Source organism: Rhineura floridana, chromosome 11, assembly GCF_030035675.1.
Source record: "Rhineura floridana isolate rRhiFlo1 chromosome 11, rRhiFlo1.hap2, whole genome shotgun sequence".
NCBI lineage: Eukaryota > Metazoa > Chordata > Lepidosauria > Squamata > Rhineuridae > Rhineura > Rhineura floridana.
In genome coordinates, this window is record NC_084490.1 from 24,848,525 (window position 1) to 24,862,867 (window position 14,343).

The 14,343-nt window shown below is 40.8% G+C and overlaps 1 protein-coding gene across 1 annotated transcript; it reads right to left on the reverse strand.

The window, feature by feature from the left end:
* Positions 1-8,047: 8,047 nt before the first annotated feature.
* On the reverse strand, positions 8,048-12,994 carry LOC133367558 (vomeronasal type-2 receptor 26-like). The gene is made up of 4 exons (XM_061591650.1): positions 12,278-12,994; positions 11,213-11,440; positions 9,681-9,807; positions 8,048-8,949 (listed from the first exon to the last, which is right to left on the reverse strand). The coding sequence occupies exons 1-4, from the start codon at positions 12,992-12,994 to the stop codon at positions 8,048-8,050; spliced, it is 1,974 nt and encodes a 657-aa protein (XP_061447634.1).
* Between the last annotated feature and the right edge of the window lie 1,349 nt (positions 12,995-14,343).

Here is a 14,343-nt window from a genome sequence, read left to right on the forward strand (position 1 = left end):
GTTGCTCCACTTTTTTAGTCAAGATTGCCGATTTGTGGTTTCTGAAGCCTGTGCGTACGTCAGTTGTATTTTTTCCTACATACTGGATATCACATCCTTTTTTTTTTTCATTTGGTGACATAAATTATATTGCAGGACCTGCAGGTGATGTTCTATTTGATGTAATATGTTCTGCCTGTCCTAGTGCTTTTGAAAGTAGTTGTCTCTATGAGGTATACACAGGTGATACAGCGTTTAGAGTGACAAGGATGAGATCCAGGATTACTGCTAGGCGGCTTAAACACAGACCTCGCTATTAGTCTGCGTAAATTAGAAGGCTGATGAAATGCTACAACAGGAGGCTTGTTGATGGCTCCAGCAAGACATTCAGAGTTTTCTAGGTGATTGCTAGGTGATAATTAGGAGATGTTGAGTAGAAATTTACCACAAATGGAATATGTTGTTCTTTGTTTTTTTGAAATGTATTATGATGGAGGAGGTTTGCTCTATACAGAATGGAAGCTCAGTGGATGTTGCAATCGATTACATGTGGAGGATATCCTTTCAGAAGAAGGTGTTCTTTAAGTTCATTAATCCTTCTTTGGTATTTCTTTTCATTGCTGCAAATATGTTTGATTCTGAGAGCTAAGCTATAGATAGTGTTTTTCTTTACATGCTTAGGATGGCAGGAATTCCAGTTTAGACAAGTGTGGGCATAGGTGAGTTTGCTGTAGAGATCAGTGGCTATTTTTATTGGTTTCAATTGTGAGAAGGACATAAAAAAAGAATGTGTGGGTTATCATTTGTACTACTTAGTGTAAACTTAAAAGATGGATGAATAGTGTTGAAGTAATTTTTAAATTGTTCTAAGCTCTCTTTGCCATTTGTCTAGACCACAAGGATGTCATCAATGTATCACCACCATATAAGTGGTTTGTTAATGGCCTTTTTGAGGATCTCTTGTTCCAGGTTACCCATAAATAGATTCACATATGATGAATTCATATGAGTTCTCATAGCTGTGCCTTGTAGTTGCAGGTAGTATTCTCCACTGAATGTAAAGTTGTTGCAAGTCAGGACTAGTGTAGCTAAAGTTGTGATAACCTCTGTTGGAGGACTGTTAGAATTTCTAGTGTTGAGCAACTCATTGAAAGCCTGAATCTCATCATTATGTGGTATATTGGTGTAAAGAGATGTGACATCTAGAGTAGCTAGTATAGTATTGTGGAATTGATACTGCTTGTTTAGAGACTCAGTTTTAAGGAAGAGGTCATTGGTGTTTTGTAAATTTAAGTCAATGTACAGAGAAATCCTTTCAGTAGCTGTCTTGTTGCCTGAGACAATAAAGCATCCAGGATTGCTGGCTTTGTGGATTTTAGGCAGCATGTAAAACCTTCTTGGATTAACAAGCAGATCAGCAGTCTCTTCTTGAAGAAGTTTCCTACTTGTAAGGTTTTTTAAAGTTGCAGTGATATGAGTATTGAGATCTGTGGTGATGTCTTTATCAAGAAGTCTGTGTGTCGTTTCATCCTTTAGTTGTCTCGGACCTTCTGTTATGTTGTCTTGCAATGTTAAGCACCACGACAGCACCACCCTTATCCACAGGCTTGATGACAACATCCCTTTTTATCTGAAGATTCCTTGGGGCTATTCTTTCTTCTTTTGAAAAGTTGTCATAAGAAGGAGTTGGTGTGCGGTTGTTAATGACTCTTTACTGATAAGAGAAAGGTTTTTAGGTCTGAACTCCTGTTAATGTTTGGTGTCCAAGTTTCAGTGGCAGAAACTGTAGCAGAGGATCTCTATTGTAGAGGACTATGTTGTTCTTAGAGTCATCATAAAAAACTCATCCAATATATGTATTCCAATTGTATCTGTATCAACAGTTCCAGCATGGGACAATAGATTCCCTGTCGTTGTGCTCACATGCTCCTGGGTTACTGGGCATGCTATACACATCCTGCATAAGAAGAATGAGTAGAGCTTCATACTAGAGGAGTGAGATGTACCCTGGTGCAGGACTCCCATTTGTGTGGCTTCCCTTGATGTCCAGTTGCCTGCCAGCCATGTCCTGGCCCCTGTCTGCTCCCCTTTCCTACTGGATGGCTCTCTTCCTGCAGAGCTCTGGGACTCCTTTTCTCTGTGAATGACAGCCATTTCATTTCCCCTTTCCACTTTGGAAGTGTTCAAAATCCGACCTTTTTTAAGGTAAAGCTGTGGGCAGAGTGTTTCTTATTCCTCCTCCATGTTTTCTTCTTTTTAATCTTCCTTCCTCCCTCCCTTCCTTCCTTTGTTTTTGGCATTTCTTCCTCCTGTACTGTGCTGGGTGAGCACAGTATGCAACAGAATTTATGTCAGTGTAGCAACAATGGATCTCTTCCTTGGCAGGAATATATCGGTAATAGGTTCACTTTCACTTTATTAATTTTTTCCTATTAAATATAGTTTTAAGTTTGTTTATTTTCCCAGATTTTCCTGAACTTTTTTTTTGCGTATGATACAAAATTATTTTGAAGGGGACAAACAAAACGAGAGTAAAAAAATATTAATCACAGGATCAGCGCCTAGTTAAGCTATGAAACTTGCTCCTACAGGAGATAGTAATGGCTACCAACTTGGATGGCTTTAGACAAATATATGAAAGATAAGGCTATCTATGCTAGTAGCCGTGGTGGTCAGCCAGAGATGCAGGAAGGAAGAGTGCTGTTGTGCTCAGGTCCTGCTTGTAGGCTTCCCAAAGGCATCTAGTTGGCCACTGTGAGAACAGGATGTTGGACTAGATGAGCCACTGGCCTGATCCAGCAGGCTCTTCTTATGCTTTCTGTTTTCCCACAAAAAGAAAATAGTCAATATGCCACTTTTCAGCATTGGAACAGACCCCCTCCACATACTTCTTTTAATATGCATGAGGATGGAGGTCAGAAGGTGGGAAAATACTCCAGTCTGGAATCTGTGCCTGATATAACTGCTTCACCCTCCAGGTTCTCCTCTTGCCATGAATTTCTCATCACCATCGCCCAGGACAAGCTATAGAAATAAATAGCCAGTGTGTTGTAGTGGTTAGAGTGTCAGACTGGGAAGGTTTCAAATCCCCACTTGGCCATGAAGCTCACTGGGTGACTTTGGGCCAGTCACTACCTCTCAGCCTAACCAACTTCATAAAATAGCAAAGAGGAGATCCATGAATGTCACCTTGAGCTCATTGGAGGAAAGGTGGGATATAAATAAATAAACAAATAATTAACAGCTGAAGACCTGTTACCAGACTTCCCTGTCAAATTTATATATCTTCCCTTTTTTTGCTTTTTTATTTTAATTTCTTGGTAAGGAATATACATATCTGCTCTCAACAGATGGTTAAAATCTCAATACATCGTTAGAATTAATAATGAAGGATATAACACAGTAGATTATTTTTCTATTTATTTATCAATTGTTTGTCCCACCCTTCCTCCCAAAGAAGTACCAAACAATAAAACTACACACCAATATATTTGTTACAGTCATATACCCTCACAGCTAATGTTGCCAGGAACAGTATTGTTCGGCCATCAAATGCCTGGGTGGATAAGAATGTTTTAAAGTTCTTACTGAATGTTAATAATGAGGGAGACAGACACACCTAATTAGGGAAAATGTAACAAACGCCCACAATATTTGTTTTATTGTTAGGCGAGGATCCGCTCCCAAGTACAAGGTTTCAATATTACTCAAGGAACGACGAAACGGTCTTAAAAGTAAAGCCAGAGTTTTATTGAAGCACTTGCAAGTGGAGAAACGAACAAAGCCGAGTCTGCCCCTCCCTGGTCGCAGCCAGGTCTTATACCCTCGGCACCACATACATCATGCATACATTAACTGCCTGTTCCGCCTACTTCCTTATTCCCGGTCTTTTCCATATAAGGTCTTTTTGGCTCTTGGCCACATTCCTGAGACAGGCGTTGTCTCTTCACTCGGTGCCATTGAAGCACTTGCAAAACCGGTTTTGCAGGCCAAGGTAATTTACACAAGCAAAGAGATAGCCAAGCCAGCTTATGTAAACAGCAAAGTACGTGCCTATGGAATGTTCACTAAGTCACAGGCATTGTCTTTATTTTCCTTAAGCCAAGCAAATTCTACAAAAGCCAAATAAGCATTATTTCTTGTTTATTATTTTCTACAAAAGCATTTCATAAATGGGGAACCGCTACTGAGAAGGCCCTGTCATAGGCCCTCCTCACAGCCAGGCAGCAGTATCCCAACTCCTTTCACAGAGTCTTTTATGTACTTTGGATAATAACAGGGATATGCTAATACTAGCTGGACTGATCTACATTCTTTTAATTTAAACTTAAGGTTTAAATACAGTAAAAAAAGCCATATTTAGGGTTTGCAGTACCTGATGTGGCCCAGGAGGAAATATGGAAGAAGACCCCCTGCAAGTTCATATGAACCTCTATAAAGGTGCCTGCTCTCAAAGTTATATGTTACTAGTATTTAACCACTTTTACGCTGAGCTATATAAGTAATAGAGCTGTGCACTGGATTCAGCTGAGGACAAAACCAAATTGGGCTGAGCCAGGCATTGGTTGAGTAAGCCAGACCCGAATAAGTTCAGGGATGTTTAACTAGGGCCAAAACTCTCTAATTAAACATATGTCAGCAATCAGTTCTGCAGCGCGCTGTTTCATGCAGGAAACCTGTTTGTGGATGAGCACCCTGCAGGAACAGCACCCTGTTCAGCAGAGGCAGAAATCCTGCACAGTGCTGCTTTGTGTAACTTATGCCAGTGTTAAATTCTCTGGGGGAGTGGTGGAAGTGGGACTGAGGGGGGAGATGTATGCTGGATCCTCAGTCAGCTCAGTCACATGATCTGGCATCCCAGCAGAACTTACACCAGCAAAAAGGATGGTGTAAGTCAAATTCTATTTTCAAGGCTTGTTTTCTCCCTGCCAGCTTTGGTTTAGATCTGGTGTACTTTACTGGTTTAATTTAAATTAAATTATGCTGGCTTCCCATAGATTCCTAAGATTGCTCCTTAAGTTTGAAAAATAATGAAATAAAAATAATAATAAGATTGTTCTGATTCTGTCAGAAGCCTTCACTGGCAGATGTCTTCCTCGTGTTTTACTCATGCTGCAACTCTTTATAGTGTTCGCCTCTGGCCGATTAACCTGCAATTGTAATTTAAGGCTAAACTTTCTCTATCTAAACTCAGGAGAACATAATACTTGACTCAGACAAGGATGATGAGGACCCTAGAAATTAAAGGAAGGGCCATCAATTATGGTCTAAATCTGAAGGCCTTGCTTTGAAGTTTAAAGGAAGATGAAGGTTCCAGGCTATGGTCTGAAGGCACAAGAGGCCAGCATCTTGCTGAAGCTAAGCAGGGTCAGGTCTGGTCAGTGCCTGGATGGGAGACAGCCTGGGAACCATATGTAAGCCACCTTGGGTTTCTATCATGAAAAGAAAGGTGGGGTATAAATGAAATAATAAATAAATAAATGACGGAAAGATATTAGTTCCAGATTAGAGCTGAAACTGCCTGAAAAGTTTGAACAGCACTTTCTCTGTTAACTGTTAAGCATTAGAGCAGTGTTTCTCAAATGGTGGTTCAGAGCCTGTCAGCGGGCCTCAGGCTGCTTTCAGGTGAGTCTCAGTACCACAACCCACCCGGTACTTCCTCAACCCACCCTGTGCTGCTCCCTGGTGTGCTGTAGCCTTCTGATTAAATCACAGGTGGTTGGAAGACAAGATAATTTGCAGGGAGGGGATGAAGGGAGGCCTCCCTTCTTTAAGGAGAAAGGGCCAAAGCAGGTGTTGAAGGAAATTGGAGACATAAGAGGTTAGATAATAGTAACAGCAGCAGCAGCAGCAGCAGTAACAATAACAACAACAATAGGAATAGATAGAAGACAAGACAGGTCTTGAAGGAAGAAGAAGCTGCAGGGAGGATGAAAGCAGCAAATAATTTTGAAGGAATGGGTTACAAATTAAGTCTGTAAACATCTGCCCTGGATGACTGCAATTTTTGTCATTGTCCTCTCTGAATCCAGAGGTTTTGGAAAATGACTTTCCAGGCTCTAATATTCCTTTCCTCAGCAAGGTGAGTGAGAAGGAGGTGGCCAGCCTGCAGCAGGTATGTCTGGAGGAAGCAGATCAGCTAGACTAATTTCAATCTGGATTCAGGGCACTGAATAGTGTTAGTTGCCCTGAAGGATTACTTTTATTATGATAGAGACAGGGAGAATGTCACCCTCTTGGTTCTCCTTGATTTCGCAGTGTTTTTTGACAACATTCACCACGGTGTCCTCTTGGGATCACCCAGGGAGTCATTCCTACCTGCAAGGTCATCACCAGAAAATAGGATTACAAGAGTCCCTTCTGTCATCCAGGATTTTGAAGAAATGGCGCAGCTCTATCTCTCTATTCCATCTGAACCAGAAGAGTTTATGAAGGTGTTGGACCAGTGTATGGAAGCAGTGAAAGGCTGGATGGGGGCCAATAAACTGAGGCTAAATCCAGATATGACAATGGTACTGTAGGTAGAAGGCTCCCAAGTCTGGGAATTAGGTGTACAACCTGTTCTGGGAGGGGTTGCATTCCCCCTGAAGGAGCAAGTTTGTAGTCTGGGAGTAGTCCTGGATTCCAACTTGTCACTGGAGTCTCAGGTGGCTCCTGTGACCAGGAGTGCTTATGCTTATTCTTGGACCAAGGTAGCCTGGCCTCAGTTGGTCATGCTTTAGTGACCTCCCACTTGGACTACTCTTATGTACTCCGTGAGGCTGCTCTTGAAGATAGTCCAGAGGCTACAGTTAGAGCAGAATGTAGCTTCTAGGTTTGTAAGTGGGGCAGCCCAATGGGACCATGTGCCATCAATCCCAAAAGCTCTGCAGTGGTTACCAGTGAGCTACTGGTATTCAGGATGTTAGCAATTCAAGGTGTTAGCACTGATGCACAAATCACTAAATGACATGGGATCCAAGTACCTAAAGGAGTGACTCCTCCAATACCAGTTATCTCAGGTTCTACAATTGGTAGGGGAGGCCCTGTTGGTGGTTCTTCATTGGGTTATTGCCCAGTTAGGAATAACCCATGACTGGACCTTCTCAGTGGTTGTTCCCTGTTTGAGGTATGCCAACTTTGGTGAGGTTGTCTGTCTCTCCCATTATTGATTTTCAGGAGAAATTTGAAAACATACTTCTTTACCCAGTAGGGATGGGTGAAAATTCCACTGAATTCAGATATAGCACCAGATTTTTCAGTGGTCTGCATATTCTCCATCTTTGTAGTGAGATCCAACTTCATGCTCCAACCTCAGTGGCTTTCCCCCAACACCAGATTTTTTTACTCTTGAATATTCCCTCGAATATATTGTTCTTTTATTCATTTTACTCACAGCACAGAAGAGCACTACAGGTTTCCCCTTTCTTTGGCATCCCCTCCACTCAAATAATCCAAGCTCCAAATGAAATTAAGCTAACCAAGTCTTAGACACTTTATGTACTCTCTAGGCTTGCTGAGGAGGAGTGGTTGGGGGCACTGAAAGCTGCTTTTCCTCCTTTCCTTTCCAAAAGGAAATCAGTCAGTCTCTGCCTGCTAATGTAAAAACTGACCAATCTCAGTTGCAGTGGAGGAGGCGATGGTGACAAAGCCACATTTCTTTCCTTTACTGATATTTTATTTCAAAAATAGTGATATATCAATGTTTTTGGGAAGGGGAAATCAAAGTGGACAAAAAATGAACTCAAATTGATACTGCCTGTTAGGTTGATGGAATGCTTTCAAAGCAGCACCGGCCAATGGATCCCATCCCTATAACCCAGGCATTTGATGGCTGATAGACACTGGCTATTGCAACCTTGACATTAGTAACTATGAGGATATGTGATTGCTTTTAAACATTTTTAGATGTTTTGAAATTGTTTACATGTTTTTATTTGTAGTTCACAAAGCTGCAATTCCCTGAACAAACTGCAGTTATTTTGGGGAGGGAACACCATGTGCTTTAAACGTGTGTTAAATCTGCTTTAAAATTATGGTGTGGATGTGACTTACAAATTATAACAAAGGACACAGATATTGAAATCCTTCATACTTTTCTTCTTATTAGCTGTTCCCTGTTGTTCAACTCAGGCCTCCACATAATAATGTAACATTTGGGGAAAAAATTGCAACCCAGCAATCCAGCACTGGAGGCTAAGATAGAGAAGATCTCCACAGCTACCATGTATTTTCCCTTGGTGCTTGAGTAGGTTGGAACAAAGGATAACCAAACACTGCAAAAGACCAACATGCTGAAAGTTATGAATTTGGCTTCATTGAAACTATCTGGCAGTTTCCTAGCAAAGAAGGCCACAGTAAAGCTGGCAAGTGCCAGGAAGCTCATGTAACTTAGAACAGTGTAAAATATTGTTACAGACCCTTCATTACATTGCAGTACAATTTCTTCAATCACTGAGTGCATGTCCTCATCTGGGAATGGAGGAGAGGTTGCCAACCACACTGTACAGATACCTACTTGAACAAGGGTACCAAAAAGAATAATAGAGTTGGCCAGTCTCTTCCCCACCCATTTTCTCATTGTGGATCCTGGTTTTGTGGCCATGAAAGCCAGAACCACCAAGATGGTTTTTGCCAACACACAAGAAACAGCTACTGTGAAGATGATCCCAAAAGTGGTTTGCCGGAGGAGACATGTCACATTGTGAGGCTTGCCAATGAATAGCAATGCACAAAGAAAGCAGAGCAGGAGGGAGATGAGGAGAGTGTAGGTGAGATTTCGGTTGTTGGCTTTGATGATGGGAGTGTTGTGATGCTTCATATACATTCCTAGCACCAGAGCTGTGATCAGAGAAAAAATAAGAACAAAGGAGGCTAAAATGACTCCCAAAGGTTCTTCATAAGACAAGAAGGTTACAATCTTGGGAATACATAAATCTTGATTCTTGCTTGGATATTTTTCTTCAGCACATTTATTGCAGTCATTCATGTCTGATATAGAAAATATGGAATTGTTATCTCAAAAATATGCAATGAATTCTAAATAACAGGCTTAAATTGTTCCTTTCACAGAAGTAAATGTTGTCTATAAATTGCTGGATAAGTTTATTGCTAATACTCTGAAATGTACTTAGAGCTTTGTACAACTAAAGCAGCATCTTTAATTTTGAGGACATAGTTGTAGTAAGCAAACTGAGATCACAGAACCCATCTAAATGTGGCTATTGTTGTGTATAATCTGAAGCTTGTAAGAAGTGTTTGATGAAAGATGCAAACAAAACACATTGCAGTGAAGTGTGAAGTTGACAAATGCGTGAATACTAGGTACTAGGTCTAGAGTAAAGATAACAGCCTCCCTGTTAATCATTACTGATTTCAGACAATATTCCCTGATGATCAAGGAACAGCCCTAGTTCGATAATTCCAATAGGAATGGTGATTCTCAATACTATATTTCAAATATAGGGCTCCTGCTGGGAGGAAGGGTGGGATATAAATCAAATAATAAATAAATATGTGTTTAGCAGAAACACCCAGCCTCTTTATATTCAGAATGTATTTTTCTTTCCTCTATGGCAGCTTCCTCTCAGATTTTACATTTCAAACACATTAGAAATACTGGAGAGAGAAAAAAGTAATCTTGGCGCACAAATTACCATGTGTTCATATTCCTCTGGATTACAGCCATTCTGTGTGATAATTTCATACAGTATATTTCTTACCCTCATGGTCTGACATCTTCCCTTCTGGACATGGGATGCAATCATAGCAGCAAAATGGCTCCCCTTCCTTCACTTTCTTACTAAAACCAGGATGGCAATTCTCACTACATGTAGAAAGAGGCTTGGCCTAATCCATAAATGAAAGAGCAGAAAAAGTGGTTAAGGTTTGGTGAGCTTTGCATTTGTTTCTATGGTGAGAAAGGATTTCAGTCACGTGTGAAGGAGCAAAATGATGCAGGCTTCTAAAATCTTATTCAGGCATTGAAGACATATGATAAGGCCAGAGAGGGAGGGGGCATGGATGCTTCCTCACCTCCACTGTCATATACTGTGATGGATTCTCCCAATTTTTTTTGTTCTAGATGCTGTGGTCATAGGTTTGCTGCTGGTTGACAGGGATGGGAAAGCATTTTATCCACTGCTGTGATGGATTTATCATTATGGTGGTTTTTTGCTTCCTCAAACAAATATTGCTATGAGGGAGAAACTACCATAATGATAAGCCCATTACAGCTGTGGATAAAATTCCTTCCCATCTCTGTGGTTATTGATGTACAACAGCCTTCACCAACCTGGAGGCTTGGTCTGATGGGAGCTGTAGTCCAAAACCTCTGTAGGAGACCAGATTGATGAAGGCTGATCTACATTAATATTTGTCATAACTTTTTGTTGCACACATGGGAAGCATTGGTTAGATGCATGGTCTAGTGAGTGAGGGTGGGGTGGGGGCATCTGCTTCCCATCTGGGCTGCCACCTTATATGGTTTTGGCATATTGTTTTAAGACTCAGCTCTGGCACATGGATGACACAGAACACTCTCTTTCAGAATCATACAACACTCTTTGACACAGCCTTTCCCAACCTTTCTGTCCCCAGATGTTGCTGGACTACAGTTCCCATAATTCTTGACCAATGGCCACATGGGTTGGGGCTGATGGGAGTTGTAGTCCAGCAACATCTGGGGACCACAGGTTGGGAAAGGCTGTTCTAGCATACAGGCTGAGATGGGGACATTGGCCACCAAGTGGGCTGCTCAGTAGCTGGATCCCCACCCTATGCTACACCCAACTTGCTGAGCTGTAACCAATTAAGTTTTGGCCAACCTAGCCCACCTTAAGCCTGTGCATAGTCATTCTCTCCCATACACCACACAATATTGCACATTGGGTACACAATAAATGCACAGTACAAACATATCTGAGTAGTGGTCACATTCAGGCAACATTATATTCAGTCCCACGGAAAGAGTTCTGTTGAATATTGAATAGCATCATTTGTTATTTTAAAACCAGGAAACTAGAATTATTATTTTTCTAACAACTTTTCAATTAATCAAGTAAAGAACACAACAACTAGGACAAAAACTCATGAAAGATTAATAGTTTCATCAATTCGTACAATGTACATTTCAACCAAAAATCAGTTTTTAATAGAAATTTACCATTTCCCAATGAAATTTACAAATCCATTTGAGAGTCAGTGCTGATTCAAAAATGGAGGATTTCTAAAACTGCCAATGATTTGATCCTACCTGGTTAAACCATCTGTGCCATGTAATGGCATCCTCATCAATGAGGAATGCTTGGTCTGTGGGATCTTCAGGATCCATCCTTCCAACTTTCACTGCATGAAATGATTGATTTGAAGAAACAACCCAGTTGATAATATCAAATCCAGCTAATAACTGTCCATTGTGATCAAATGAGATCTTTTCCCCAGCACTGTTGTTAAATGAAACATGTCTCAGAAAGCGATGGAGCTAAATTGGAAAAGAAAAGAGTTTATCAAGAGGTGCAATGGGATTTTTTAGTCTAACATCAACAGCAGAATAATGTCATGTACAGTTTTCAAGTAGGTTAAGATTTATGAAATATCTGCTCACGCCTTGATGACCCACAGATGACAAGTAGTGTCACTATGTGAAAAAGCAAAATTACAGGAGAGGATGCAGAGGATGCTTCCGCACTGGGCATTTATTTGTGTGGATGACTCATAATAAAGATGTCTCATTTAGAGATGGTCAGACCCATTAAAGTCTGGTCTACCTCACTTGCCCAAGGGGACAGGACTAAGTCCATTCCATCTCGTTTCCAGGTGAATTTTTAATGGAAAATCATTGAAAATCTAAGTGGATACCCACTTTTTAAAAGTTGCTTATATGTTTTTGATTTTAAAATATCAGCCATCCAGGCACCCACAGTCGAGAGTGGCTAGTGCAGAGTTCTTTGCTACCATGCACTTTGAATGCAAATGCAGCAAGCAATGGTACTTGATGACATTTTGTTGCTGCCAGGGGAAATTGTAAGGGAAAAAAGCATGCCCCCTATGTTTACATGGGCCCCTCAATGCTTGGGAAGAAGGAGTCGCCAGCTTTGATACAAAATGTCATTTGAATTCAAGCAGAGTTGCTATTCCATATGAAGATTGAAGAGAATATCATATATTGGTAGCTGATAAATCTATATAGTTTGGAGAGGACAAATGATGAAAATGTGATTACATGAAGAGCTTTGGGAACAGTTTCATACATGGATTTGGGCATATTGAAACACCCAAGATATTTTACATTGGCACATGAGGATGGTCAGATGGTTACCTGCCACATCTGAAGATTATGAAGCTTCAATCCCCTTCCATCCACTATTGCCCTGTGTTTGACTCTAGATGAGGACAGGGCATGTAAAGCATGGGCCACAGCATAGACAGCATTGTAGATACTGTAGCTGTGACCAGTCATGCTCATTTCAAAAAAATCACCAGGAAGGCTCTCCAGCTTCTCCTTCCCAGTGCAAATGTCCCCTTCCTCCTCATTTAGAACTGTATTTGCGAATACACAGCCAAAAGCCTGTTTCCAGAAGTCCCTGATAAACCCATCTTCTTCTATGCTGGAAGGATTTCTGTCTTCAACATATATCTCAAATCTTGGAAGGTCATTGGTGTGAATTCTGAAGAAGAGAGCACCATGGAATAGTTCTGTATACCAATTCCTTTGAAAGGCAACTGCAGTGAACTCCATCTGGGCTGTCATTATCCACAATTTGCCTTTTGTTAAGTTGATGTCATTGTCTTTTTTTGATAGATATGGAAACCATCTCAGCAGTACCATGGAGATAGCTTCTCCATAAAACACCAATACATTGGCTTTACTGTCCATGACTTTGTCATGTATTCTTGCCCCCTGTTCTAGCATATTATTCAATTCTATGATAGAAGATAACATGAGGATTTTTTCTATGAAGGCAAAGCAGATACCACTTTTGGAAAACTGTGGAACTACCATTTGCACAAATCTTTCTCCATTGTCATTATCCATAACAGCGACTCCAATCCATGTCCATCTGAAATGCAGAAATAAAGATAGAATTCCTCTATACTGAAGGGATTCCATAGGGGTCATCTGGTAAAAAGAAAGGCCTGGCATTTTATCATTCATCACTGGAGCAGATCCATATACAAGCTGAAAGATTTGGAAGGGAATGAGAGATGCTAAGAGTTGTTTTTAGGTAGCATTTTCACATGTTCAAATGCTTACAGTGCAAGATGTTGAACACCTCTGTAATGTCAGTTAATATTATTCCTATTCTAAAGATAGGGGTCAAGTCCCGAGTGGATTATGTCTAGGCTAAGGCCACATAGTCATCTTACAGCTCATAGAAGAATTGCAATGGGAACTATTTGGCGCAGAAGTCACTTTCTTCCACAAATACATTATACCAGCAGTCAGAGACTTACAAAAAATCACAATGTAGTATGCATGTGCATGGTCATGCACATTACAGTGAAAATTCATTTCAACCTGGGTCAAAGCCAGATTTTTCTTCAGTTAATGATTATGTGCAGTTCATGCATACAGGAGACTGTACCCAAAAGGCATCCCCACTCAACAATCTTCCTATCATGAAAACATTTTGCAACTGTTTTCATTACAACAACAGTGGCTGAGGGTCTATGGCACTGAACCACAAAGCTCAACTCCCCCCCCATCCACTCATTGTTTGCTTTTTGACATGCACAAAAATTAAGACCTTGGAAAATGTAAACTACTGAAACGGGTGTACGATTTCATGTGACCGTTTATACTGAATATATTTTCTCTTTCTTTAGCTCCTTGGGTGCCCATATAAATATAGCCCTGAATCACAATTTCCATTTTTTTCTCCTTTATGTCTGAATTATAATGTCTGATATGTGCTTGTTCGAATGGCCACACCTAGGAGATGGGATTTCCAGACATGCTGAATTTATGAAGATTTTCTGGCATTAGTAATCAGAACTACTGGGAAAGATATGCAACAAGTTGCAGGATGTTATATCCTCTCTCCCCTGAATGCTAAAATAAATACTATTTTTCCCTAAATGAAACAGCTCTCTGTGAAAGGGCAGTATTCAAGAACACAGAAACATTTAGTATCTAAACTCAGCAGCATAGTGGCAAATTCAGAAGTGCAGGGTCCCTGCATGATAGTTATGCCACACACCCTCACAGCCCTTTTCCACTTTCCATCATCTCCCTTGCTCTCCCTGTCATCTTGTGAGTCCGCACTCCCCTACAACAGACATCCCTAGAAGCCAATCAGCATGAAAGGAGAGGCTGTGTGTTAGCTACTGAGAAGATTCTTCTCAGTGGCTGATTCAACTCCTTTCACTCTGATTGGCTTCAAT

What these genes read in the sequence shown, in the direction of transcription:
- LOC133367558 (XM_061591650.1), bottom strand. Translation starts at nt 12,994, where the DNA reads ATGGATAATGACAATGGAGAAAGATTTGTGCAAATGGTAGTTCCACAG. An exon ending in ATAATCTTCAGATGTGGCAG is followed by an intron (nt 11,441 to 12,277) that starts GTAACCATCTGA and finishes TTTCCAATTTAG; the next exon opens with CTCCATCGCTTTCTGAGACA. An exon ending in GAAGATGTCAGACCATGAGG is followed by an intron (nt 8,950 to 9,680) that starts GTAAGAAATATA and finishes TTTCTATATCAG; the next exon opens with ACATGAATGACTGCAATAAA.